The 27,327-nt window shown below is 47.7% G+C and overlaps 1 protein-coding gene across 1 annotated transcript; it reads left to right on the top strand.

The window, feature by feature from the left end:
* Positions 1-1,549: 1,549 nt before the first annotated feature.
* ACAN (aggrecan) lies at positions 1,550-27,319 on the top strand (the record flags this gene model as incomplete). The annotated part of the gene is made up of 19 exons (XM_080626757.1): positions 1,550-1,619; positions 2,073-2,444; positions 3,692-3,866; positions 4,402-4,529; positions 5,107-5,400; positions 6,009-6,590; positions 7,070-7,244; positions 7,651-7,778; positions 7,901-8,194; positions 8,351-8,545; positions 9,132-10,955; positions 11,070-12,095; positions 12,264-12,671; positions 21,310-21,423; positions 24,070-24,228; positions 24,736-24,818; positions 25,059-25,203; positions 25,743-25,925; positions 27,181-27,319. 19 exons carry the CDS (start codon positions 1,550-1,552, stop codon positions 27,267-27,269), a joined length of 6,444 nt encoding a protein of 2,147 aa, XP_080482883.1. The 3' UTR covers positions 27,270-27,319.
* Between the last annotated feature and the right edge of the window lie 8 nt (positions 27,320-27,327).

The raw sequence follows: 27,327 nt of genomic DNA, 5'->3' as shown, positions 1-27,327 counted from the left end.
CAAACACTTTGGCCTCTTCTGCATCATGGTAGTTGACTTGGTACTGGCCATCAGTAGAGGGAAATGAAGACAAACGTCATGCTGCAAAGAGGTTCATAACACATTGCTTACGCAGATATCATTTCAAAGCAGAGAGACACCCAAACATATGTACAGTTGCATGGTTTATCCCTGATGTTGACACTTACCTGACACTTTATTCCCATACATAGCAGAAATTGAGATATGTCCATTTGATCTTGTTCAGCCCTACAGCTGCACGCTCAAGCAGCTTCTCTGCTGGTGTGTTCCAGCCCTATTCTCTCCTATTGTCTGCCAGTGTAGCTGTGTCTATTAACTAAAGCTTCCACAAAGATAAGATTGTGTGATGTGTCAGGTCGAAATGAACGAGTGCATGGAGGTCAAGTTTTTCATAAGTGAAAAGGTTAATGCTGGGCTGTACAGGATGAGGTTTATTTTTGGCCTTTTCTTGTGCCAGTGAGGACACTTAATGTCTTTCTGCAAGGTCAATAGGCGTATACTCAATGTTCACTGTCAGCTGGGATATTTCTAGACCATAGGAGTTAAACAGCCAATATTTGGACAGGTGACCTCACAGGAAACACCAGTGATTCAGTAGGTGCGGTCCTTCTGAGTCAGGGCTGAGACGTGATGCCAGACGATGCTGTGTTGCTGGAGGGACACGGTTTGTATTTGAAATACAAACCAATTTGAATGTTTGTGGCCATTTAATATCTCATGATATTACACTGGATGATAATCCAGTTAGGATTAATTTAGTTGGCCTCCCAAAATTGCTTCTGCCATCCAGTGTTAGCAGGATGCTCCTTTCCTTTCCTAAAGGTTTCAAAAACATCAAGTTGCTCTGGCTAATTGAGGGAACCCAGGGGAATATTTCTAGGGTGGATTTAAGATGCCCAGAGTTGTATCCTGTGGATTTCTTGTATCAGCTCAGCAACCATTTGCACTTAAGGCTATGTATGCTGTCAGTGCAAGAGTATTGGACCAAAGCATTGTAACCTTTGCCTTTTCCACCATGTAGAGGGCAGATTTCCCTTCAGAGCACTTTAAGGTATGCAAAATGCATCCAACCATCTGGCCTAAGAGCCAATGCTGATTTAAGTGGGAGATGATGGTGAGGGGCAGCTCCTGCTCTGAGACAAAGGCTTGGTGGATGTGATGGTTCCTCTTGAGTAAATACATAGTAAGTGTGAAGATCTGTCACAAAATTGTCTTTCTGCTTCACAAGTAAGATCAAATCACAAGACAAGAGAATGGCAGAGCAATATAATAAGTGATCTATAATAACTCTTCAGTCTGCCGTACATAGAAGAGCATTTTATTTGTCTCAGACTCATTTCCTGAAGCAAGAGGCACTTTGAGACAGCGTTCTCCCTCAAGGACCAGCTTTCACTGCCACATGTAGGAGGCTTAAGGGGTGACCGAAACCATTTCACTGCCCTGCAGCAGCATCCACAGCTCTCTGCTCCCTCTGAGCATACAGCTGTCATAAATCCTTTCTCCCTGTGTTGTTTCTTGCAGGTAAACTATGACCACTTTACTATTAGTGTTTGTGTGTTTGCAAGTCATCACCACAGCCGCCCCTGTGGAGCTCTCAGGTACGTGCCTTGGGCTGTGGGAAAGCGGGACTGAGCAATGTGCTGTTCCTCTGTTGGGGTGCCCACTGTGCCATAACCTCTCACTGCTCTTGTACTTGAGAGCCAGAGAAGTAGCTCCAGGAAAAGGCAGATTTAAGGGAAAAATAAGGGAATTCGAGCATTCTGCTTTTTAAACCTCGTCAGGTGTGATCTATCTGATAGAGTGGACTGCAGTAGAGCCCTTCATTTCCACGTCCAGCACTGGTCTAAATCCCAAAAGCAACCACGGCACAAGGTTGCTTATAACTTCCCTTTCTGAAACTTATTTTCAGCAGACTAGACCAAAGAGGTTATGTCTGAATATGAAGGTACAAGTTTGCAAAGCAAATACAGCAATGGAGCATATGGAAGCATTGGATATTTGGGATTGTATTCATTATTGATGTAAGCATTATTTTGTTTGGGAATCAGCAGACAGTAGTGATGGCCTGGAAGTCAAGATACCTGAGCAGTCTCCCCTGCGTGTTATCCTGGGAAGCTCCCTGAACATCCCGTGTTACTTCAACATCCCAGAGGAACAGGACACCAGTGCTCTACTAACCCCACGAATCAAATGGAGCAAGCTCTCCAATGGAACCGAAGTCGTCTTGCTTGTGGCCACCGGTGGGAAAATCCGGCTCAATATCGAGTACAGGGAGGTGATCTCTTTGCCCAATTACCCGGCCATCCCCACCGATGCCTCTTTGGAAATCAAGGCTCTGAGGTCCAACCACACTGGGATTTATCGCTGTGAAGTGATGTATGGGATTGAGGACAGACAAGACACAATAGAGGTCTTAGTGAAAGGTGAGATCCTGCCCTTGCTCTTGCCTCTCAAGGAAAAGCAAGGCAGAAAGGGAGGAAAAGATACATGGGCAGAGGAGGTATTGCTCTCCCCATAGGCATAAACCCTTTCAGTCAGGTCTTAGATAAGGCAATGGGATGGTGAGTGGAAGCCATGGGTCAGTCATTTATTTTAGCAGGCTAGAACCAGACTAAACAAACCAGTAAAGTGACTCATGGCAGAATATATGGCAATAAAATGACTCTTCTGGCAGAAGGTGGGTTACAGAGACAGCAAGACGACATCCTTGGCAGGAGATGGTGCTGGGCACGCTGAGCTGTCTCTCAGAGGCGTGAAGCTAGGCTATTATGAGACCTTTTATTTCTTCCCCACACTTTAGGAGATGGGATGCCCTCAGCTGGAGAATTGGTCTGTTCTAGGAAAACCTTTCCCATCATCTCACAAAGCTCATCCTAGTAATGGGTGGATAAAACAGCAAGTTTCCTACGAGTCTCATCTTGATCAGGGCTTTTGCTTTCAGTGTAGGACAGAGACAGCTCCCACTACAACAGTTAAGTGGCAGGTCTCTGCTGCTCATGTGCAGCTAAGCTTGTGTCTGACAGCAGAGGCTGGGAGCTCCCCATTGCCTCCTGGTGAATATTCCACTTGACTTAAAGCCCACTCATGCCAGACCAGAGCGTACCAATAGCCTTCTTCTATAAAAGATATATTTTGCAGCAGGTCTGGAGACTTTAAGTATATTTACCTCTTGTTATTGTTTCCTGGGTGTTTGTACAGTGGTTGACACTCTGCACCCTTCGTCCTGAGCAGGACCTTGGGAGGTGACAGCTTTCACAGTCCCTGCTCTGCCCCACTGGCTGATTTCTGAACCCTGCGCTTAGACTGCAGCACAGAGCTGTGTCAGGAAAGCATTGAGACCTGATGGTGACATTAGCAATGTGTCCTGGGCAATGGGTTTGCTCCCGCTGTTCATGCTACTATTCAGGTACTGGTTTTTAGTGCACTAGGACTTTGTTACAGCACTATGGGAGAGCAATCTCTGTCCTAGGTCACCAGTGTGCTCTGCAATGTCCTGTGAAAGGAGCCCATCAAGTCACCCTTGGTGAGATGCTCAAATACAATCAGCATAAATAGTCCATTGTTTCTAGTTGATACATGAAGTATCTGTCCAAATCCATAACTTCTCTATAAGGAGGGGGGCTGGTTGCTCTCTAGCAGATGTGTGAGTGATGACCATTGTGTTTTCCAGGTGTCGTATTCCACTACAGAGCAATCTCCACAAGGTACACCTTGAACTTTGAGAAAGCAAAGCAGGCCTGTATCCAGAACAGCGCTGTCATTGCTACTCCCGAGCAGCTGCAAGCTGCCTACGAGGATGGATACGAGCAGTGTGATGCTGGCTGGCTAGCTGATCAGACTGTCAGGTAAGGAACAGTGCAGGGGAAAGCCACATCAGGATCACAGGGAAGGGCTTCTGTAATGAAGACACCGACTGAAAATGGTTGAGAAACCTGCTAAATAGCAGCTGTTGTAGTTGGTGTGCAGAGGGAGGTGGCAGATTGCACATCATTCTCTGCCAGGGGGAATCTGTAGTAGGAAAGCAGGGTGACCACTGTCCTCCTCAGCTGGTGATGACAGCTGAGGCAGCAAGAGTTTAATCTTGATCCTTCTTCTTCCCTGAACAAAATGATGCTATGCCCAAATGCATACATGTGGCTCCACCATAGAGCTGTGCATCCCCTCACTGGGAGGTATCTTGGCCTGACGTCTTTGGCCAGTGGTCCTGCTGTGCTCAGGACCATCATGGGGAGGGCAGGACAGCAGGTCATCCCTCTCCTTCCCCATAACCCAGGAAAAGCCATAACCCATCACACTGTGCAATGCTTCACAGCTTCATCCTAGCCTCACTGCGGCTGCCAGGGTTCTGCCCCCCTCACTCCTTACACTCCCTTTCCCCAGGTACCCCATCCACTGGCCCCGGGAGCGCTGCTACGGTGACAAGGATGAATTTCCAGGAGTGAGGACCTATGGTGTCCGTGAGCCAGATGAAACCTATGATGTTTACTGCTATGCAGAGCAAATGCAAGGTGATTTGGGGCTGTTATTGTTACTAGATGCAGAAGCAGGACAAAGCTCTGATCGTGCTTAGACTGGACAACAGTAAATATAGAAAGGCAAAGGATCTAGAGGCAAGACAGGTTCAAGATACCCAGCAAGGCCAGATGTTCTCTACAGTCTCTTTGTTAGACCTTGGACAATTTTAATGTCAAATGACTAATGCATTACAGAGGGTGGAGTCTGTCTAACCTCCACGTGAGTCCATGGCATCTCTTGTCATCCATTTGAGGGTGTGACATTGAGGTGCCCATCACCCACTCTTATGACGGGGATCCATTGGAACACTCAGCACATCAGAACTGAAATTTTCCTTTGTCTTGCTCTTGCCCTGTGGCTCCAGCTGGCTTGGGATGTCTGTATTGAGCCTGTATTCAGCCTGTAAGAATCCCTTTCTTTTGGACAGGCACCAACATGGGGTTGCAGTTCAGCGGTAACACACAGGCCTTTTCATCTTATCCACACTCTCAGGAGTGGGAAAGGGAAAGCGAAGGAATTGGGATTAAATTGCACAGCTCAGTCCTGTGCTAACGGGTGCTGTGATTGCAGGTAAAGTCTTCTACGCCACCGCCCCCGAGAAGTTCACCTTCCAAGAAGCTTTTGACAAGTGCCGCAGCCTGGGGGCCCGCTTGGCCACCACTGGGGAGCTGTACCTGGCCTGGAAGGATGGCATGGATGTGTGCAGTGCCGGCTGGCTGGCCGATCGCAGCGTCCGCTACCCCATCTCCAGAGCACGGCCCAACTGCGGAGGGAACCTGGTGGGAGTGCGCACAGTGTACCTGTACATCAACCAGACCGGGTACCCGCACCCCAGCTCTCGCTACGATGCCATCTGCTATAGTGGTGAGTGCACTGGGGCTGTGGGATAAGCAGTGTGCAGTGCATCAGGAAGCAGGGGCTCCCTGGCCAGAGCTAACATCTTGCTGCTTTAATCTGGTTTTAAGAGGGAATGAAAGCAGGTTTGACAAAGGACTCGGTCCTCTGTTCGTGTTCAGGTAGGAAGGAGATCCAGAAAGGATGCTTGACCTATACAAGAGGTGATGCTGCAATCCACCCCTCTTCTCTCCCGTTGTCTTTCTCCCACGGCTCTGACCTCTTGAGGTTATCCAAGCTGCCCCCCTCACTCCAGCCACCTTGAATTCCTTGCAGCAGGCACTAGAGGTCAGTGCAGACTTGGATATGGGCAAGGTGTTCCGGGGAAGAGCTGGAAGAGCAGGGAAAGTCCGCTCTGATTTACCAGCTGTGGAGCATATGATGGCTCATTGCCTCCAACTCATGAACATGCCCTTTATGCTGAGGTGTAGTAGAAAGCGATAGCAGAAGCAGGGAAACCACTTCTTCTACTAGACCATCACGATTCTCCTGGTCCCCTCAGAACCAGCAAGGACCCAGGTTCTCAGAAGCTAAATTGATCACATCCTCTCTGATCTCTGCTTTGTGTCCTGGTACAGGGGATGATGTTGAGACTCTGGTGCCAGGGCAGTTCATTGACGAGACTGGAAGCGAGCTGGGCAGCGCTTTCACTGTGCAGACCGTGACCCGCACCGAGGTGGAGCTGTCAGTGCCCCGCAACGCCACGGAGGAGGAGGCCCGCGGCAGCATCGCCACGCTGGAGCCCATGGACATCACCCCCACCGCCACCGAGCTCTATGAGGGCTTCACTGTCCTGCCCGATCTCTTTGCCACCGCTGTCACGGTAGAGACGGCGGCCCCAGAGGAGGAGAACGTGACCAGTGGGGATGTCACGGGGGTGTGGGCTGTGCCTGAAGGGGTCACCACCATCACCTTAGGCACTGCCATCACCACTGAAGCAGCAGAGGTGTGGTCTGTGCCTGAAGGGGTCACCACCATCACCTTAGGCACTGCCATCACCACTGAAGTGGCAGAGGTGAGCACGGTGGAAGAGGTCCTGGGGGTGACTGCCACAGCAGGGCTGGAGCCCACTTCAGTGTTCACAGTGGAAGATCAGCTTGTGCAAGTGACAGCAGTGCCCGGTGCTGGTCTCCTTCCTGAGCAGCCCATCTCCCCCACAGGTAAGCCACCAGGACTGAGAAGCCTGAAGGTCAGTTTCTCCTTGGGGTAACCATACAGCTGAAAACAGCCTGAGCTTCTGCTATCACAAGGTCCCTGGAGATGTGCAGGCCTGTTTGGGGTCGAGGATAGGCTGAGTACACAGTATGACAAGGAGGGGTGAGGAGGAGGATGTGAGACACCCCATCATGGGCTGAAAAGGACCCAGCTGGCTGATGCTTGGAGCTGCAGTGGTCGCACTGCGCTTCCACGTGCATCTGCCCCCAAGAAAGGGGAAAGCCAAGGTAGGAAGATCCTAGAGGAGGGCTAAAACGGTTCCCAGAACATGGCAGTGGAACTAAATGAATGAGGCATCTCCATCAAAGCGGGGTTGTCATGCACTGGTCCCTGCAGTGCTGTTGGGAAGACACTTTCTGGTCACACATCTTGGTATAGGGTGAGTCCTGTATCTAGTGTCTAACCACAGCATCTCCTCTCCCAGGTGTGGTGTTTCACTACCGTGCTGGCACCAGCAGATACGCCTTCTCCTTCGTTCAAGCCCAGCAGGCCTGCCTGGAGAACAACGCCGTTATTGCCACTCCAGAACAGCTCCAGGCTGCCTACGAGGCTGGGTTTGACCAGTGCGATGCCGGCTGGCTGCGGGACCAGACGGTCAGGTACTGATGTGGGGAAGACACCTTTCAAAATGACTACTTACCCGTGAAACTGAGGCTTTATTCTGGCTTGTCCTGCTGCTCATTGGCATCTAAATCTTTGCTGACCTAAGGCTGTCTCCAGGCCATGATATGTAGTGGCCAATAGATGTGTTCTTCTCAACCTGTCCTACCCAGTTCCTAACCTGTATACACATTCTGCAGTGGTGAGCTCCCTGACATGTAGGAGAAGTAGACGAAAGCTTGCATTCATTGCCCCAAGCTGTAAGTGGGCTTGTTTCCAAGTCATGCTGGGGTCTCTGAGCACCCCTAACAGTGAAGTGTTTGTGTCTTGCTCCCAAGTACACTGAGGTTCTTCAGTCCAGAGTACATAAGGCTGACCTTGGGTTAACTCCTTTTCTTTTCCTAGGTATCCCATTGTGAACCCCCGAAGTAACTGTGTAGGAGACAAAGAGAACTCTCCGGGCGTACGGTCGTATGGCATGCGCCCAGCCTCAGAGACCTATGATGTGTACTGCTACATCGACAGGCTCAAGGGTACGTTCTCCCCATTCCTATGAGCGCTGCTGTGGAGCAAAAACGTGCTTCAGACCTCCACATCTGCAATGCGTATGGATGGGATGCAGGGACTCACGCCTGTTTTCTCTCCCATGCCTCAGGTGAGGTGTTCTTCGCAACCCAGCCAGAGCAGTTCACCTTCCTGGAGGCTCAGCAGCACTGTGAGAGCCAAAACGCCACGCTGGCCTCTGTTGGCCAACTCCACGCTGCCTGGAAGCAGGGTCTGGACAGATGCTATGCTGGCTGGTTAGCCGACGGCAGCCTCCGCTATCCCATTGTGAGCCCCCGTCCTGCCTGCGGTGGGGATGCGCCTGGTGTGAGAACCATCTACCAGCACTACAACCAGACGGGCTTTCCCGACCCACTGTCCCGGCATCACGCCTTCTGCTTCAGAGGTACTTTCCCACCTGTTGCAGTGTGTGTAGAGCTGTCTCCTCAGGGAAAGGGAGTCCACAAGGGGGGTTGAGAATATTGGGGTGCCAGGTCGGGAAAGCACCAGCATCCTGGACTGTGACTTTTTGGGAGCTCTCTTCAATCCCTTTCTGTTCCAGCTCTGCCACCTGCGGAGGAGGAAGGGGTCACCTTGTTCTTTGAAGAAGATGTGCTGGCAACCCAAGTGATCCCTGGAGTGGAGGGGGTACCCTCTGGGGAGGAGGTGACCATGGAGACAGAGTTTGCCACTCAACCTGAGAATCAGACAGCCTGGGGGACTGAGATCTTCCCAACTGATGTGTCGCTGCTCTCAGGTGGGTCAGAGCTTCCCCATCTCCTGGGTCACATTTGGCTGGTGTTGCAGGGTTGGGACACTCGCAGAATAAATGGGCTGTGTCCTTGCTGAAGGGGAATACCTCTAAATATAAATGATTATCACCATATTACCAAAGGCTGAGTCTGTGCATGCAGGAGGAGTTACATGTGTATTATTGAACTTCTGTTTAGGACTGAATAAATGACCAGCACATGCAGCATTGCTAGAGCACCTCACAAAATATGTTGTTGTGTATCTGGGATAGCAAGCTAGAAACAGATCTCATGTCATGTCTTCTACAGAGGACAGAGCTGCAGCGTGATTAGAGCAGCACAACCTTTTCCTCTTCCAAATGTTATCTCCAAGGAAGCAGTAGCTTGGTAGTGGCTGTTGCCAGCATCCTCAATGTTCATTAACAAATTCGAGGGGACCAAATTATTTCTGCAAGCACATAGGACTTTTTGTCTTTACCTTAAAGGTATCAGCATGGAGATAAGGTCAATCAGGAAATGTATAGCCTTTTTAGAACAGTTTAGTAAATAATCTTCCTATCTTCCTCTCTTTGTTCTCTCTTTCTTTTCCAGTGACCCCGTCTGCTTTTCCTCCTGCTACCATAATACCAGAGGGAACACATACAGATGCTTCTGTCAGCGAAGTGTCAGGGGAGGTGACTGAGTCTGGAGAGCATCAAGTCACTGGTGAATCTTCAGCATCTGGCTGGGTGTCTGGAGTCCCGGATACAAGTGGAGAACCATCTTCTGGAGTTTTTGGACTTGGTGGAGAACACTCAGGGATTGGAGAAAGTGGATTACCATCAGTAGACCTGCATACCAGCGGCTTTCTACCTGAAGAAAGCGGGCTACCCTCAGGGGACCTGAGTGGTGTGACTTCTGGTATTGTTGATATCAGTGGCTTATCTTCTGCAGAGGAAGATGTATCAGTGTCTATTTCAAGGATACCAGAGATTAGTGGGATGCCATCTGGAGTGGAAAGCAGCGGGCTGCCTTTTGGATTTAGTGAAGAAACATCTGGCACTGAAGTAGTCAGTGGCATGTCATCTGGAGAAGAAAGCGGACTTGCCTCTGGTTTTCCTACTGTCTCTCTTGTGGATACCACATTGGTGGAAGTTGCAACAATAGCACCGGAACGGCGAGAGGAGGGAAAAGGATCCATTGGAGTCAGTGGTGAAGGAGACCTCTCAGGGTTCCCATCCGCTGAGTGGGACACGAGTGGCAGAGCCCAAGGGTTACCCTTAGGAGAAGAGCTCAGCGGGGAGCCCTCTGGAGGGCCTGAGCTCAGTGGGGAACCTTCGGGGGTACCTGAGCTCAGTGGGGAGCCCTCTGGAAGGTCTGAGCTCAGTGGGGAGCCTTCCGGGGTACCTGAGCTCAGCGAGGGACCCTCCGGAGGGCTTGAGCTCAGTGGGTTGCCCTCAGGACTGGATGTCAGTGGAGAACCATCTGGAACACATGAGATCAGTGGTCTGGTGGATGTAAGTGGCCTTCCTTCTGGTACTGATGGAAGCGGTGAGGCCTCGGGCATTACCTTTGTAGATGCCAGTTTGGAAGAAGTGACCACAACCCCCTCAGTTACTGGAGCAGAAGCAAAAGAGATCTTGGAAATCAGTGGGTTGCCTTCAGGAGGTGAACACGCATCAGGCATGGCATCCGGGAGCTCAGATATAAGTGGGGAGCCCTCCGGGCACGTGGACTTTGGTGGGAGTGTTTCTGGAGTGCTCGAGATGAGCGGGCAACCGAGTGGAGTGATTGACAGCAGTGGGGAAGTCTCTGGGGTCGATGTCACCAGTGGGCTACTGTCTGGAGAGGGAAGCGGACTCACCTCTGGCTTTGCCACAGTCTCTCTTGTGGATACCACTTTGATAGAAGCTGTAACACAGACATCAGTTGCACAAGAGGTGGGAGAAGGGCCGTCTGGGGTAATAGAAATCAGTGGATTTCCTTCGGGAGACAGAGGACTATCTGGAGAAGGGTCTGGAGCCATGGAGACCAGTGGGTTTCCTTCAGGGACAGGAGACTTCAGTGGAGAGCTATCTGGGATTCCATACATCACTGGAGGTGTTCCTGGAGCCACAGATCTAAGTGGCCAATCTTCAGCAGTGACTGATGTTAGTGGGGAGGCCTCAGGGCTTCCAGAAGTCACTTTGGTCACTTCTGATCTAGAAGAAGTTGTAACAAGACCAACAGTATCACAGGAACTGGGTGGGGAAACAGCTGTCACATTTCCTCATGGTTTTTGGCCAAGTGGTGAGGCCTCTGCATCTGGTGAACTAAGTGGGGAAACATCTGCATTGCCAGAAAGTGGTGTAGAAACATCAACAGCTTATGAAATCAGTGGTGAAACACCTGCATTTCCTGAAACTGGTATAGAAACATCCACGACTCAAGAAATCAGTGGTGAAACATCTGCATTTCATGAAACTAGTGTAGAAACATCCACAATTCACGAAATCAGTGGGGAGACATCTGCCTTTCCTGAATTTAGCATAGAAACATCAACAATCCCAGAAATCAGTGGGGAAACATCTGCATTTCCGGAAGTGTTCATAGAAACATCCACAAGTCAAGAAGCCAGGGGTGAAACATCTGGCTACCCTGAAATCATTGTAGAAACATCCACAGCTCAAGAAGTAAGTGGGGAAACCTCCGCGTTTCCTGAAAGCAGCACAGAAACGTCCACAATACAAGAAATCAGTGGGGAAGCATCTGCATTTCCTGAGATTAGAATAGAAACATCGACAAGTCAAGACATCAGTGGGGAAACGTCTGCGTTTCCTGAAATCAGAATAGAAACTTTCACAAGTCAAGAAGCCAGGGGTGAGACGTCTGCTTACCCTGAAATCAGCATAGAAACATCCACAGTCCATGAAACCAGTGGGGAAACATCTGCCTTTCCCGAAATCACCATTCAAACCTCAACAGTCCATGAAATCAGTGGAGAAACATCTGCCTTTCCTGAAATTACCATAGAAACTTCGACAGTCCATGAAATCAGTGGAGAAAGTTCTGCGTTTCCTGAAATCAGAATAGAAACATCCACAAATCAGGAAGCCAGGGGTGAAACATCTGCCTATCCCGAAATTAGTATAGAAACATCCACCGTCCATGAAACTAGTGGGGAATCATCTGCCTTTCCTGAAATAAGCATAGAAACATCAACAGTCCACGAAATCAGTGGAGAAACTTCTGCATTTCCTGAAATCAGCATAGAGACTTCAACAATCCATGATATTAGTGGGGAAACTTCCGCCTTTCCTGAAATTAGCATAGAAACTTCAGCAGTCCACAAAATCAGTGGAGAAACATCTACCTTTCCTGAAATTAGAATAGAAACATCCACAAGTCAAGAAGCCCAAGGTGAAACATCTGCATTTCCTGAGATCAGCATAGAAACTTCTACAGTCCATGAAATCAGTGGGGAAACATCTGCATTCCCTGGGATTAACATAGAAACACCAACGAGTCAAGAAGCCAGGGGTGAAACATCTGCCTATCCTGAAATCATCATAGAAACATCCACAGCTCAAGAAGTAAGTGGGGAAATGTCTGCGTTTCCTGAAATCAGAATAGAAACATCCACAAACCAAGAAGCCCGGGGTGAAACATCTGCATTTCCTGAGACCAGCATAGAAACATCCACAGTCCATGAAATCAGTGGGGAAACATCTGCATTTCCTGAAATCAGCAGAGAAACATCCACAGTCCATGAAACCAGTGGAGAAGTGTCTGCATTGCCTGCTGCTAACATTGGTACAGCTGCTAACGTAGACATAGCTGCCACATCTTTGGCCAGTGGTGAGCCCACTGGTGCTCCTGAGGAGGAGGAAATTCCTGATGCAACATCTGGATCTGCGACGCGCTCAATTGCAGGGGAAACCTCTGTCCCAGACATTGTAATTAGTACCAGTGCTCCAGATGTGGAACCAACACAGGGACCCAGGAACCTTGAAGAGGCTCAGCTCGAAATAGAACCCTCCCCTCCCGCAGTGTCAGGTCAAGAGACGGAGGCAGCGGTTGTTCTAGACAATCCCCATCTGCTGGTCACCGCTACTGCTGCCCTGCCTCAAGTCCCACAGGAAGCAATAGACGCATTAGGACCCACTACAGAAGGTACTGTGTCTCCCCATATGGAAGGGAATGTGCTAGGGAAAGGAGGGAGGGGGCATAGCTGTTACTTTTCTTGCTTCTCCTACAGCAGCCAGCATTAACATGGAAGCAGGCTTGAGCAGAGCATTATTGTGCTAGGAAGCCATAGATGTGTGGAGTTTTTCACAGGTTGTGTTCGTTGAATCATAGCGTCATCCAGGTTGGAAAAGACCTTTAAGATCACCCATCTAAGTTGGAAAAGACCTTTAAGGTCACCCATCTAGGCTGGAAAAGACCTTTAAGATCACAAAGTCCAACCTTTACTCTAGCACTGCCAAGTCCACCACTAAGCTATGTCCCATCTACACGTCTTTTAAATGCCTCCAGGGATGGTGACTCCACCACTTCTCTGGCACCTGCTCAGAACATGATGAAGGCATCATCTGCTTGTGCCTCCAGGGTACCCAGATCATCACATAAGTGATAGGGACATAGGTGAGCTCTCCCCTCTTTCCTACTGGAGACGGGGGTTTAAGAAAGAGTATTCTGTGAATGGTCATTGAGAGCTGCTGTGACCATGTCCCTGGGTGTAATATAGCTGGGAAAGCCCTAGAGCATTCACACCCCCTCTGAGTTTGCTCTAAGGCATTGCTATACTCAAGAGAAAACAACAATCTTTCTCCTTTTATGTGGAAACAAGAGCAAAGACAGCTCCACCCACCAGAGAATTCCGACCTGGCTGTGGATGCAGCCGAGAAGTTGGATAAGATGGGCTGCAAGACTCTGTCCTGTTTTGTTTCTCTTCCTATGATGTGTTGACTTGCTGCCTGTATTCCCAAGTGTTTCATAGCACTTGATCCAGAGTGGGAAGCTGGCCATCAGCAACTTTGCATTGCCAAGGGGCAAGAGGCAAAGCAAGCCAGCTGGGGATAAAATCCTCTGCTCTCAGCATCATCTGCAATGTTTGCATTGGGCAAACTGCTCCAATCCCTTTGGCACAGGGCATGGCCACCCTCTGGTTTGTCTTAGGCTGCTCCCTGCAGCTAAAATGGGTTGAATGTGTGAGACTTTGCTCAGGACATCGATACCTATTGTCAGCTCCACTGACAAATGCCCTTCCTTCCACCCTGCCCCTTTCTGGTGTTTTAGTGTTGTCTTTGGTAGGATCCCTTGTTGCCAAGTATAAACAGACACAGTATTTAAATCTGAGCAACCATTTATGGTGAAAACACGCTGTCAGCTTTCTGACAAGCGTCCCCCAAGCAGTGTTCACATGCTGTGGAGGCACTGGGATACTGCAATGAGAACAAAACAAGATGGGATGTTGTTGTGCTTGCTGGCGGCTGCTTCTTGGTAGAAGAGGAGCCCCACAACATCTCTGGCCACGGCTTGGTTTCACTCTGCTGCAATTAGGAGCCTGTTCTTGTGTTTCTTGTTTGAAAACCATCAGTGCTTGTGGTGTTGTATGAAGGTCTTACATATGCTCAGTTCCCAATGGGTTACACCTTCATGTGGGACAGTTGCTTAAGCATGGTACAAAATGTATGCGTAAAGAGATTTGCTCAGTTCCTTCTAACAAAAGTAATATTAATTCCACTCCCTTCCTCCATTTCCTCATGAACTGCTGCTTTTGGGTTAATTTACGCCATGGGTAGCTGTGGACTCAGTAAGTGTCTGTAAATGCAGGGCTTTGTGCAGCTCAGTCTGGTTTCTAACATCATTTCCATCCCCAAAGTGTTCTGAATGAGTCACTGAGTTTCTCTCTGCGTCACTTCTCTCCCTCTGAGAAAACAGGTAATCACAAACCTTTGTTCAGTCCTGCTCATAACACATTTGAGGTCCTGTCTGCCTCTGCTGAGCAGAGGATGCTGCGGGAGTGGGTGAGGGCAAGTCAACGGGGTCATTTCTGGATGCCTGGCACAGCATCCAGGGCTTGGCAGAGTGCTGCAGGATTTATGCACCTAAAAGCTCTCCTTCCACACCTGAATGTGCTCCGCTTTTGGGCCACGCTCACTGAAACATCCAATCCTGGACATAAAAACAAGCCAGCAAAGGCAGGGTTGAGGAGAAAGAAGGAAACCAGCCAGTGATGCTCAGCAAAAAAAAAAAAAAAATGAGAAAGAAATATTGGCCCCAAAGTAGGGTTTTATTTCACTGCTTTTTCTTTTTATAAATTACCCACAAGGCGATTGCCAGATTCTTGGGAGCATTTGTTAGCCAACATTCTCGTGAAGTATTTGGAAAGAAAACCATGTGTTCGGCAGCTCATGTGTGAAGAAGCTTGAGAAATGTTCTGAAATTGGAACCCTCTGTGTATTTGTAAGTGATGGGGATGATGATGTAGCAGCTGGGGTTTCTTAGCAGGTGACAGGGAGAGGTAAGTGATGACTGAAGTTTAACTGTAGGCTCTTTATATAAACTAGAGATGGGTTTGAGTACACGTGTGAGGATGGTGCTCCCCCTAGGGAAGGTATTCTAGGGTAAAACATCTCTTTTTATTGGCAAGTTTCTTTACTACAGTGTCCCTGTAGGGTTAAATGCAGTCAGGGTCTGAAGGAAACTCATCCAGGTGGCAAGAAGTGTATTGGCCATAAACTGGCAACGCCATTTCCAGAGAAATAGAGCAAAGTGATGACAAAAGAAGGAAAAAAAGAGAAAAATAATCACAGATTTCCTTTTTTGGGTCGTTACCCTTTTTACAGTGCTCTGGGGATTGTGAACATGGAAAGCCTACAAGGAAGAACCACAGGCTGGAGCCTGAAGTGCTATTTCTCATGTTGTGGCTGCCTTTCCACCTGAAGCCTCCCAGTTCTTGCAAAAAGATCAGTTCTAGTATCTGTGCCCTGTGCTGTGCTCAGAGTTTGGAGGATGTAATGGATGCCCATTAAGTGCAATTAATTTTAACTAGCATTGAAGCACTCGTTCAGCTGAGTGAGGATCAGGAAGACGTGAGGCTGTTGTCCTCTTGTCCCATCATTGAAAGGTTCCAGTTAGATCTAGCAGTCTTTTTAGTGGGATGATTTAAGAAGAATGATGTTTGTTGCTCTGCTGTAGCCTCTACTTTTCTCTAAAAGCCAGAAGCACAAGAAGACTGAAGATTAACACTTGGACTGCCAGTATTTTTTTAGTATTTAACCAAATTGAAGGCTATGCATGCACATGTCTTTAGTCAGCAGTTTGGTCCTTCCATGAGGACAGGAGCCCCACAAGCTTCAAGAATAGTCCATAGGCTTGGCTTCTTCATCCAGAGTTTTGCCAATTCAGCAGCTCTTTTTGCTGCTTGTAACATTGAAAGACAAATAATTATTAGTTGAAAAAAGCATGCTGGCGCTGCAGTGGAAGGCTGTGGTTTGGAGCTCTCTGACCAGTCAATGGCTTAAAAACTTCACTCAAGTTAGAAGGAGAAATGTGCTGAAATGGCAGCTACTTATGTTAAGTTTTGCTTGCCTCTGGTGAAATGAGTTCATGAAGTTTGCTGCCTATGGCCCCCATACAGCTAAAGGTTAGAATCCAAATGAGGAAAGGTCTTGATGGGCTTTGCTCATTCTTCATTCCCTGGAAGTCTGAGGGATAGAGTTTTGTTGGTCCAGAGAAGATGAACCCAGAAGGGAAGTCTTGAAAGCATTCACCTGATTCATAATGTCTCACCTACTATGATATAAGACATTATTGAATGGAATGAAGACTATGCTCCTAAGAAGGACATGGAGGTAACAGTCCTGTTTGAGAGACAAGCAGAAGCGCACACCATTTGTGGCTAACCAGATGATTTGATGGCACCTGGATGCACTATTTGGCATTAGAGGTTTATTAGCTTAATTAAACCTTCTCTCTGAAAGGTGTAACCACAGTCCTGAACTAGTGTTACATACATTTCAGTTTACTTCCACACATAATATTTGAAGGCAGAGATGTCCAGATTTCCTGAGCTCTCCTTCTATGACAGTGTTGGCTAAATTGTAAGTCCCAGAAGATCAACAGGTTCTCCTAGAAGCCTGCTGTTCTCCAGGTGAATATAGCTTTAGAAGGCTGTAGCAGTATCTGCCCCTTCCGCTGCATGAAGGTTTTAGTTTAATTATTGTAGTGAATTATTTTAATGACTTAATTACTCATCGTAAGTCACAAGCTGGCTGTGATATTCAATGCTCTCCTTTTACATAAAATGAGAGAGAACTGTTTCCCCCAACTCCTTTTATTCTTTTCTTGTTGGAGTCACCCTACAATTGCTCCAATGCTTTTCCTCACTGTCTGAGCTATCAGATCATCAATTCAAACTTCCCAGGAACCTCTGAAAAGCAAATTTAGTTTGCACTTGGCTTTTTTTTCTTCCCAAAGATAATTACCTGGCTGGTTCCCTAGTCCCTGTTTGGATAATTGCACTTACAAGGAGGCCTATAAAAAAGGGTGATGGGCACAACAGGGACTGTTGGACATCCTGAAAATGCCTTGCCTTTCTGTCTTACCTTTTCCTCTCTGCAGAGCAAAACTGAGTTTAAATCCTAGGGTATATTTCTAAACGAGCTACAGAGAAACTATGCAGTTTGGGCGATAGCTTCCTCTCTGTTCACAAGCTGCTTCTCCTTTGTAGATGTTTTAAGTGCAAAGCTGACCTAGTTTAATGGGTGTTCTTGCTCTCTTCCATACAGGCTGCCATCAAGACAAATGCACAGACTGTATTGTTTTAAGAAGTGTTAGCACTGTTCCTAGTATTGTGTTCTCAGCTTGGGATAAAGGATTTTCGAAGCATTTCCTTCTCACCACTGGCACTGCGTGTTCACTTTCGCTGCCATTTGCCCTCTGAGCAAAACCAGGGCCAATCCACTTCTCTTGCATTTCTAAAGGATTTCTCTTTCCAATTTCCATGATTCAGTACAGCAGATTGTTTTCAAAGGCATTTGGAGAATACTTGTGTTAAGTTGCACAAAAAGGAAGCAGTTTCTGACTAAATATAGCATCGATCTGGCAACGTGAAAGAAATCTTAGACAGAAAATGGTGACATGAGTTCAAAGTTTGCATTGTAGCTGTGTAACTCCCCTTGCTTTCTCCAGCCGGCATTTTACATCTTCCAGGTGCAAAACCCAGGTTACAGTGGATATTTTAATTGTTTTATTAAAAAAAGAGAAAATATCCAAAAGAAAATATCCAAATATCTTGGGTCTTGTTAGCAGCAAAAAATAGCAACTGTTGTGACAATAGATTTGAATGATCTTTTGCAACTTCTGGGTGATATTAACTGTGGTACGAATTGTCTTCTAGAGAGCTGCTAATTTTTCATTATCCTCAAGGAGTGAGTTAATAATATGTTTGAAATGGGCTTCCTATTCTTGCCACTGTAAGGCATTTTCTTCTCTGTCTCTGTTTTAGAGCTGCAGCTCTAAGTGAGGACTAAGTGAATCCTCTAAGTGAGGACTGCCTCTGTTCTGCATTCCATGCCACATCACTTGTCCTTTGTTAGCACTGGGTAATAATAGCAGTTGTCTTGTCTGTTGATAAGCACTTGAGGGGTATCTTAAAGCAGACCTGACTTTTTGAATGACTGCTCACCCAAGCAAATAAATAGCTCCCTTCTGCATAAGATCCTTGTGTGTCAAGGTAGCTGTCAGCTGGTGCTGTGGAAGTGGGGGCTCGCTCAATGCTGTGCAAAACACGTTTAGTGTGCCGCAGGTTTATTAGCTGGCTGAAGAGGTGTACAGTGGTTTACTAGCCTCATCTGGCCCTAAATAAAGTGGAAGTAGATACGTTTATGGTATGTAAAAGGTTAAGAGGAAAACAGCCATGCATTGCATGATAGATGGGATTTATTTTGTTTTACTGGAGTTCTTGCCTTCCATAAATCCTATGGCTTAGATGCGATATCCTAGAAACACCTAGAAACCAGCTTGCCAGGTTTTACAGATACAGCAGAACTGTTGATTTTACTGTTTAGAACTTACTTCTCTAAAAGACCCAGATTTTCTGGGAGGATCAGAATCAGCAATGTTTCCTCCAACCTGGCAGATACATTTGAGTTTCCTGGTAGCAGCTTGCTGAGGTGATCCTCCTGATGGAGATTGGGTCACTGCCCCAACAGCCCAACAGGCAGAAGAGGGGAGTTTGGTACTTATGGTCTTCATGTGTTTAAAACGTCTTCTCTCCAGCCATTTGCAGCACACTTCTGGAATGAAAACCTGTCCGTGTCTCACTTGTATTTTTTGTCTGTTTTTTCCAACACTGCCTACAAGTACACACCCTTTATGTGCCATATATAAAAATATATATGTGTATATATGGAGAGATATATAACATATATATTACATGCAGAGATTTTTTTGCAGTATATATAATATGTGCAATCATATTATATACAGTATCTGTAAAGGGAAATTCTCTTCCAGTGTTATTTTTCAGCTGGAAATCTGGGGCAATGACTTTGCACGTGTGTGCCTGCTCCCCCTCGCTTCTGAGACCAGGGATGGCAACTCACAGCGGGTCTCCTGCATCTCAGAAGAGATCCTGGACACATAAAGATTTAGTCCACTTGGTTGAAGAGAGCCGAAGGCTCATTATTCCCTGCTAAATGTTCTGCTTTAGCTCTCATATGTGCTTTGTTCCCACTTATACAGCATGCTTTCCACTTTATGGAACCTAGTGGACACAGAGAGCCTTTTCTTACTTGTTCAGCTGGAGAACATTGGAATCAACATGAACTTCTGCTGCCACTGCTGTTGGAAAGCCCAAGAGGCTCTGGAGTTGTAATCATCCCTCAGAATACCTCATTTTCCTTTATGCTCTCTATCATATAGGAACTCCAAGTGTGACTAACAAGCAATAGTCACATTCAGCTCCTCTATTCTACTAAGCCTGTGACCCCCATTTTGTTCTGGAAAGTCTCAAAGTATTTATTAGTGTCATGGAAACAGGAGATCTCTTCATATTGCAGTGGACAAAGAAGTCCAGAATGCATTCATGAGTATTTAGAAGGACAATCCAGAGGAAAAACGGCAAAACTGGAGTCAGATGTTCATCAGTAACCTGAGGAAAACCTGCATTGCTCTCAGCAATACAGCCTAGAACAAAGATTACAATCTTCTTGCTTCAAAGCTCAAAACGATTTTCTCCATTACTTAGGCATGTTACAGAATATGCCAGCTTTTTGTTGACATATGAGACATTGGCCACAAAAGGACTAGACAGTTATATGGGGTATAACACATCTGCTCTTGTATGTCTGAGGACACAGAGCAGCTGGGCCATGGTTCTGCAAGGAGACAACATTCGATCAAATATACCCCAATCAGAACATGAACACAGACCCTGGGGAGTTGCTGCTCTGCTCTGGTATTTCCATAGTCGGCATGTTTAGTATCTTGGAATGTTTCCTCACTAACCTCTCTCATCCACAAGAAGAGCATGAAGTGTTAATCAGCACTCATAAAGCCTTTACATTTCTTCTGAGCGTGAAAGAGAGAGAAATGTCTCGCATGAAGATCTAACCAGTCATCATTTAACCTACCCTGGGTGGATGTGCTCCCACTTTCTTCCTCAGCCTTGCTCCTCGTTTCTGAGCTGAATGTCTCTGAAATATTTCCATTCTGAATGATTCTTCTTCTGATTCCAAAGCTCAATAAGTAGGATTAAGGTTCAGCTTGGAGAGATAGTGGGAGAAGAGCTTTTATTTCCAGCACAAGCTAGATTTTACAATATATAGATACCAACTGGCTACCTGTGGCCTTCTTCAGAGCATCTGTGTTCAGAATGATCTGCCAGAGAATTGAAGTGCTTCCAAATGGTGTAATTTACTACCCAGGCTTATGTTACTTAGCAAGTTGAGAAACCCTGGAGAGCTGGGGGCCAAGCTCTTCACATACCAACATCTCTTTTCAATCTCCAGAAAAGCAAAAAGGATCTCAAGGGCTGTTCCATCTAGATTGAAAACTAAGGGTAGTTTCCTCCTCCAAGATGGAATCTACAGCTGGAAAAGATGTACCAGCTTCTTCCAGCTCCATCACAAGCAAGAGAGCACGCAGCGGGGACAAGTCTGGAGAGAACGGTGCTGCACTCCAGTACTCTTCAAGGAAGAGACACCCACAGCTAGGCTTAAAATCCTCAAAGGGAAAAAGTTGACGGTATCTGAACCCACCTCTTCTCTGCACTTTCTTCATCTTCACTGTGAAGAGATTTCTTGCCCTGGAACCTTATCTAAATTACAGTTAGGAAGAAACTGATAGTGAGCATTGGCAACCAGGAAGGCCTTTAAGAGACAGAGATCTATCTCAGGATGTTTCCATCACTTATAAGAATTCCACGTTCTTCTTCGTAGACCCATAGCTGGTGGAGACACAGCCAAAATTTTGCATGTTTGATGCATCAGGCAGACAGCAGACAAGGAGGAGTTACCACAGCTGAGTACTGTGTCTTGGATGCATCTTGTTGAGCTTGTGCTATCTTCAGAGTGGTGTTCAGCCGTCAAGTGACTGCAAACCAATGTCTTCGTTGTAGGGTGGGCTGGGTCTCTTGCCTTCATTCTTCCAGCAGCAGCAGTGGCAGTATGTTTTAAAATAAGACCCTTGCAACTCCCAGGTTCCCCAAAACCAACCGATGTTCCTTCCTAAACAAGCAAGGAAACAAGTTCTCCTGTTGGTGGAGCTGTCCGCCCTAATGGAAGCCCTTGATTTCTTGCAGACACTGATGAGTGCCACTCAAGCCCCTGTCTGAATGGAGCTACCTGCGTTGATGGCATCGACTCTTTCAAATGCTTATGCCTTCCCAGCTACGAAGGGGACCTGTGTGAGATCGGTACGGCCTTCCTGGCTTCAGCTAATCTTACTAACTGCTGCACCATCTTCTTCCCCCCCAAAAAAGTGAAGCCCAGTGCTCCCATCAGCCCTGCCCTCACCTCAGCAAGCTAACCTCTTATGCAAGCTAACAGCAGCTTAAAATATGCTAAGGAAAAGGCTCTCAAACTTGTGTTTATATATTTTGATTAGTTTATTCATCATAGCACCATGTCATCTAAGGTTCCTAAGCAGGAGTTTCTGGTGTCTTCTTCAGCTTTCTCTTTAAGTTTCTGTAGTGAAGCTCCATACAATGTTGATCACAGAAGTCGCTCTCTCTTTGAGCCAAGAGTCTTTCTGTTCATCTGTAACAGTAGGCAACATCTGTACATGTGAGTACATCTTCACTCCAGGCAAACTTTCTCTGCTGGCCTGGAATTTCATGGAAGGATGCTTCAACTGATCCATGGAAAATGATTGCATTTCTTGCTGTGAAGATGCAGCTGAGAGATGCCTCATTCACTCCAGCAATCTCCACCAATTTGACATTTTTGTCATCTCTTCAGCATGGCTTCCTGTGGCAAAATCAGAGGGGAATGTGTATCATTAAGAAAACAGCAAGTGACCTGTTTTCCTATCAAAACTAGACCTACACTAATACTTCTGTTTGTTTCTACAAAGAAAGAAAAGGATTTGTGGGGTTTTTTCTTAAAGCTGGTGAAAGTCCAAACTTTCATCAGCTTAGCTGAGGAGAAGCTCTCCTGTCTTGCTCAAATGCAGGAAATAAGGTAGCAGTGTCTTCTTCACCTTGGCACAAGTAATGATAATATATATTGGATTTCCTCCTCCCTTTTCTCTTCATCTCTCTGCTTCCGATATGAACATATGGAGTAGACCATAAGAAGGCGGCTCAGGATGACTGGACCATCTGGGCGGGAATTATGCTGTCTTAACATCAATTTCCTAATGCAACCTCATTAGCCCACGATTTACCTCTCCCTGCCACCTGTTGTTGAAGATCCCTGTAACCCAACAAGAGACTTTCCACCCTGCAGCTGCTTATAACCTCTTTTGTCCAAGTCAGAATGAATTTCATCTTTTCTCTGATTTCTGGGCTCATGATTCCTGTGGGATACAGCTTGGGAGGTGCAAGAGGAAGCCAGTGCCCTGAATTCAGTGAAGAATGTAAATCTTCATTGTTCCTATGAGGCAAATCATCCTTTCTGTTGGTCTCCAAGAACAGTAGGACATCATAGTTGAGCTCTGCTATCTGTACATGCAGCAGTCCTCATCACCATGGCAGTGTCCCTACCAGGGAACAAGTTTGTCATCATGCTTTTCCAAGATGATTGCCCTCATATTTCCTCATAAGTAACAGCTCTGTAGAAAAGAGTGGCCTGTCTCCTAGGAAATGTCCCACTGAGATTCTGTGCCATGTGCTGTCCTGTCCCCAGGCTGTGATGACAAGGGGTGGTGTTCAAGCTGCTGGAAAAGGCTTAAATCTCAGAAAAGCATGTTCTCCGCTCACCTTCTGTAAGCAATCTGCCTGCAAGGACCAAGAATCCTTAGAGATTCAGCTAGTTCTAGATAATCCATTTCATCTGTTGAAGAAGGCAGAAAATGTTTTTAATGCCTCAACTAACTACAAACCCTTCCAACATCTATGAAGCATCTGCAGTCTCCAGCTGGAAGAACACCAGGAGGGTGGATTAGTGTGATAGAAGGTGACAAGCGCTTTGATCTAACAAGTTTAACAAAGAAGAAAGAAACTGAGTTCAGAAAACCTTACTGGAAAGGCAAAGAGGTGTGAGGACTCATTAAAGGCTTCCATTCCAAGAACGACAAGTGCCTGAAGGATGGTAAATTGGGCATCTGAAAGGCTGAAGTTAAACAGATTTCATTTCCTTCAGCCATATGGAGTATGTGTAGTGTTTTGCCTTGGCTGGGAGCCTTTTCTGGTGGTTTCTCCCTTTGCCTTTGCTCTCCCCAACTTGTGGCTTTATTTTGCCTAATTAATGGATTCAACTCTTTAGTGTTTCTCAGATGGTAAGAGGTGTCCTGAACTTTCTACACTTTAGCAGCTTCCAAGCTTTTTCCTTGAGATTTCATTTTCCATCATGGTAAGTTCCTGGATCCTCTTTTCTTCTCTCTTGGTAGGCTTGCTTCTCCTCCAGAGCCACAGAACAACGCTAAGCAATGCAACCACCCAAACCTGGGCTCTCCTCCCCTCTTTCATTTTCAATACATACATATTGACTCTGGGCATCCGCGTTCAGGTTTTGGAGTTTCTTTCCAAAGCAAGAAAACTCTGTACAAATGAAGAGAAATATTCCTGCTTTGTCAGTTCCTCAAAACCAGAGTCCAGGAACATGATACAGGGATTGAATCACTCAGGAACAAGTTTGTATCATTCAGTTTTTCTAGTAGCACTGGTCACATTACTGCACACATTGGGTCTTCAGCAGAGGCTCCCCTCTTCGGGTCTGCTTTGGATGCCTTCTGGTAATTTTCCCTGGGATTCCCCCAGGCAACAGTGTCAAGGTTTGTTTTTTAGTGGAAGCAACCATGTGTTGTCCCATGCCATGACAGCACAAGCTGCTAAGAGGTGAGTTGGAAGGCTTCCAGACCACACACCAGCTCCTTTTCATCCCTTCTTTGTGTGTTTCAGACCAGGAAAACTGTGAGGAAGGCTGGACCAAGTTCCAAGGCCACTGCTACAGGCACTTTGAAGACAGGGAGACTTGGATGGATGCAGAGGCCAGATGCCGACAACATCAAGCCCACCTGAGCAGCATCATCACCCCAGAGGAGCAAGAGTTTGTGAACAGTGAGCGCTGAGGGCAGCCTGAGACTGGGCATGAGTCCGTCCATTGAACGCTATTTAGTCTATGAACAGATTTAGCTAAAATGACATAAAACTCACCATTTTCCCCACTGGTGCTCAGATATTTCCTACCCTTAAGTGGGAGAGGAAGAGCCATCCAGCTTGTTGCAGGGGGTTGGAATAGATGACCTTCGAAGGTCCCTTCCAACCCAAACTATGAGTCTATGAGCTGTGAGACAGGAAAGTGCCCTTTCTCAGCTAGGACAGAACTTCATTCACCACATTGCTGATGTGGCTTGTTCACAACAGGTTCACTTGGTGCAACAAGCACAGTGACCTATGCCAGTGTAGGTGGATCCATGCTCATGGCACACTGAAAGAGGAGGAAGATGGACAAGCATGACACTGTGGGGGGGAAAGGACATCAGAGAGAGCTGAGAGGATAAGGAAACACTTCCAACGAGGTACGGGGGAACCACGACCCACTCTTTCCCCCTTTATCTCTTCTAGGCCATGCACAGGACTACCAGTGGATTGGCCTCAGTGACAGAGCTGTGGAGAATGATTTCCGCTGGTCCGATGGGCACTCCCTGGTAAGCCTGCATCCCATGGAACATTCAGTGGGGGGAAGAGGTTCCCCTTGGGTGGAAAAAGTCCCATGAGTTACGTGCTGAGTGCTCGGGTTGGGCATTGAACGGAGGCAGCTCTAAACTTTGTAGAGCTCATGGCCACCATTGCAATAGATATAACAGCTGTGGTAGCAACTGGTGGGGCAGCAACAAGGATGGAGGAGCAAATAGGGCATGAGGGCTCAACCTTTCCTCTCTCTGCAGCAATTTGAGAACTGGAGGCCCAACCAACCCGATAACTTCTTTGCGGCGGGTGAGGACTGTGTGGTGATGATCTGGCACGAGCAAGGCGAATGGAACGATGTTCCCTGCAACTATCACCTCCCTTTCACCTGCAAGAAAGGAACAGGTCAGCACCCCATGTTGTGCCAGCAAGCATAGGGAGCTCCGGCAGTGGCTGTGGGGCTGGAGTGGAGCTCCCTGTGCACATGAACATGGGTTTTGTCACTGTAAAGGGTGGTCTAAAAGGTGGAAGGAATTATTAGAAGTTGGAGAGTTTCCCAAGGGCTTGAAAACAAGTAAGATGAGCCATTAAAGTTGAGGTTTCACATCCCCAGACACCAAAACCCTGGCTGCAGCATCACTCCTGCACACTAGCTCCATGCCCTCCCATGGAAGCAAGTGGTTGTTGTGACGCTTGCCTTTTCTTGCTTCTCTGGGAGGCAGGAATGGAGCATTGAGGCAAAAAGCTGCTTAATCCCAAGCCCTGCCATAGAATTTCCATATCCCCCTGTCCCTAAATTTTGCGGACAGGGGCAATCTCAGGGGGATTTGAGGTTTTATGTGTGGGAGAAGAGGAGCACCAAGGCTGTGCATGCTGGGTGTGAGCTGCCCGCTCAGCCAGGCAGGACTCCTCCAGCTTTCCATGTCTCTGCCCATCTCCTGCAGTAGCCTGTGGGGACCCCCCTATGGTGGAGAACGCCAGGACCTTCGGTCGGAAGAAGGACCGCTATGAAATCAACTCTATGGTGCGGTACCAGTGCAACCAAGGCTACATCCAGCGCCACGTGCCCACGATCCGGTGCCAGCCCAACGGGCAGTGGGAGGAGCCGCGGATATCCTGCACAAACCGTATGTAAAGGCTCCTTTACCTTCAGGTTAGGGCTGATCCATCCCTGCAGCTGGGAATGAAGGGGGCATCATCTTAGGGTGCAGGTTAGCTCTGGGCAGAAGGGGACATCATGGTCCCCATGACTTGCTGAAAGCTCCCCTGTGATGGGGCAATGGGAGCTGGCATCTTTAGGGAAGGTGTGGGCCACAAGAGGGACAGCCTGGGGAATTCATGGATCCTGCAGGGCAGAGGCAGCTCCAGAGCCAGGAAAGGGCAACAAGGAACTCACCAAGGGCCCAGGCTGCTGAAAGAAAGTAAACTAATAGAAATGGCTTCTGAAAGGGTGAGTTTTGGCACCACCTGCAGTAGCAGAGAGAATTAGGAGGGGGCACCTGTAGTCTCCTATGGTCCCTCCAAGCACTGGGAGTAGACAGGAGCCCTGCAGCAGAGCTAAGCCAAGGGACAGGGCTGGGTTCTTGACCCTTCTCCTGTCAGGCCTCCAGCTGGCAGCAGCCAGCCCTCTCCTGCTGGTGTCCCAGCCCATTCCCAGGCCTGCCTACACCCCTGTCCCATCCTTTCTCCTCTGCAGCTTCTCAGTAATCTCATCGTCCTCAGCCAAATCACATCTGTCCAGTGGCCTCCTTGTCAGGTTCTGGTCCAGATGGGCAATTCCAGCTAAAGCAATGCTCCCACAGCCAGGGAAAGTCAGTATGGGCTTAAGGGACGAACCTCCGCCCCAGGGAGGAGATGGAAAGAGGAGGGATGGAGATGTCTGAGGGCAGCCATAGTGCAGATGAAGCTGCTGATTCCCTTGGTTCTGCTGCAGACTGCTCCTGGCATGGATCACCAGCGATCAAGACAGCCAGGCAGTTCCAAACCAGCTTTTGCTGCTTCCATCAATCCTGAAATTATCACACTGGAGTAGTGCCAGATTTAAGGAAAATTGGCAGCAGAGATCAGGCAGAAACCTTGTTCCTGCCCGCCAGACAGGGCTGTTTCCCCTCCTATGACCTGAGTACATCCCACTGCTGATGGATATTTCCTTCCCTGTCCTAGGGGACTGGGGAGGGACCGGTATTGCAGCAGGTGAGATGGGGAAGCAGTCCTCATGCCCACACTATTAGCAGAGCTAAGGGATGGGGCAAGCATCAACAGAGAGGATGCTGCTACCCAGTGCTGCCTGTGTTTGTCCAGGGCAGCCAGCGCGGGACGAGCAGTGCCTCTATCCCACCTCCTGCTTACAAGATGCCTTTTCTTCTCCTTCCTCTTCCTCAGCCTCCAACTACCAGCGCAGGCTATACAAAAGGAGCCCTAGGAGCCAGTCGAGACCCAGCGGCAGAGCCGTGCACAGACCCACCCATTAGAGCGGGGCCAGAGAGAGACACCGAAAGTGAGAAACAGAGATTTTTAACGGAACACTTC

The sequence above is a fragment of the Psittacula echo genome, assembly GCF_963264785.1.
Source record: "Psittacula echo genome assembly, chromosome: 10".
NCBI lineage: Eukaryota > Metazoa > Chordata > Aves > Psittaciformes > Psittacidae > Psittacula > Psittacula echo.
The sequence above is the reverse complement of the archived record's forward strand: the minus strand, read 5'-3'. Positions and strand labels throughout refer to the sequence as shown.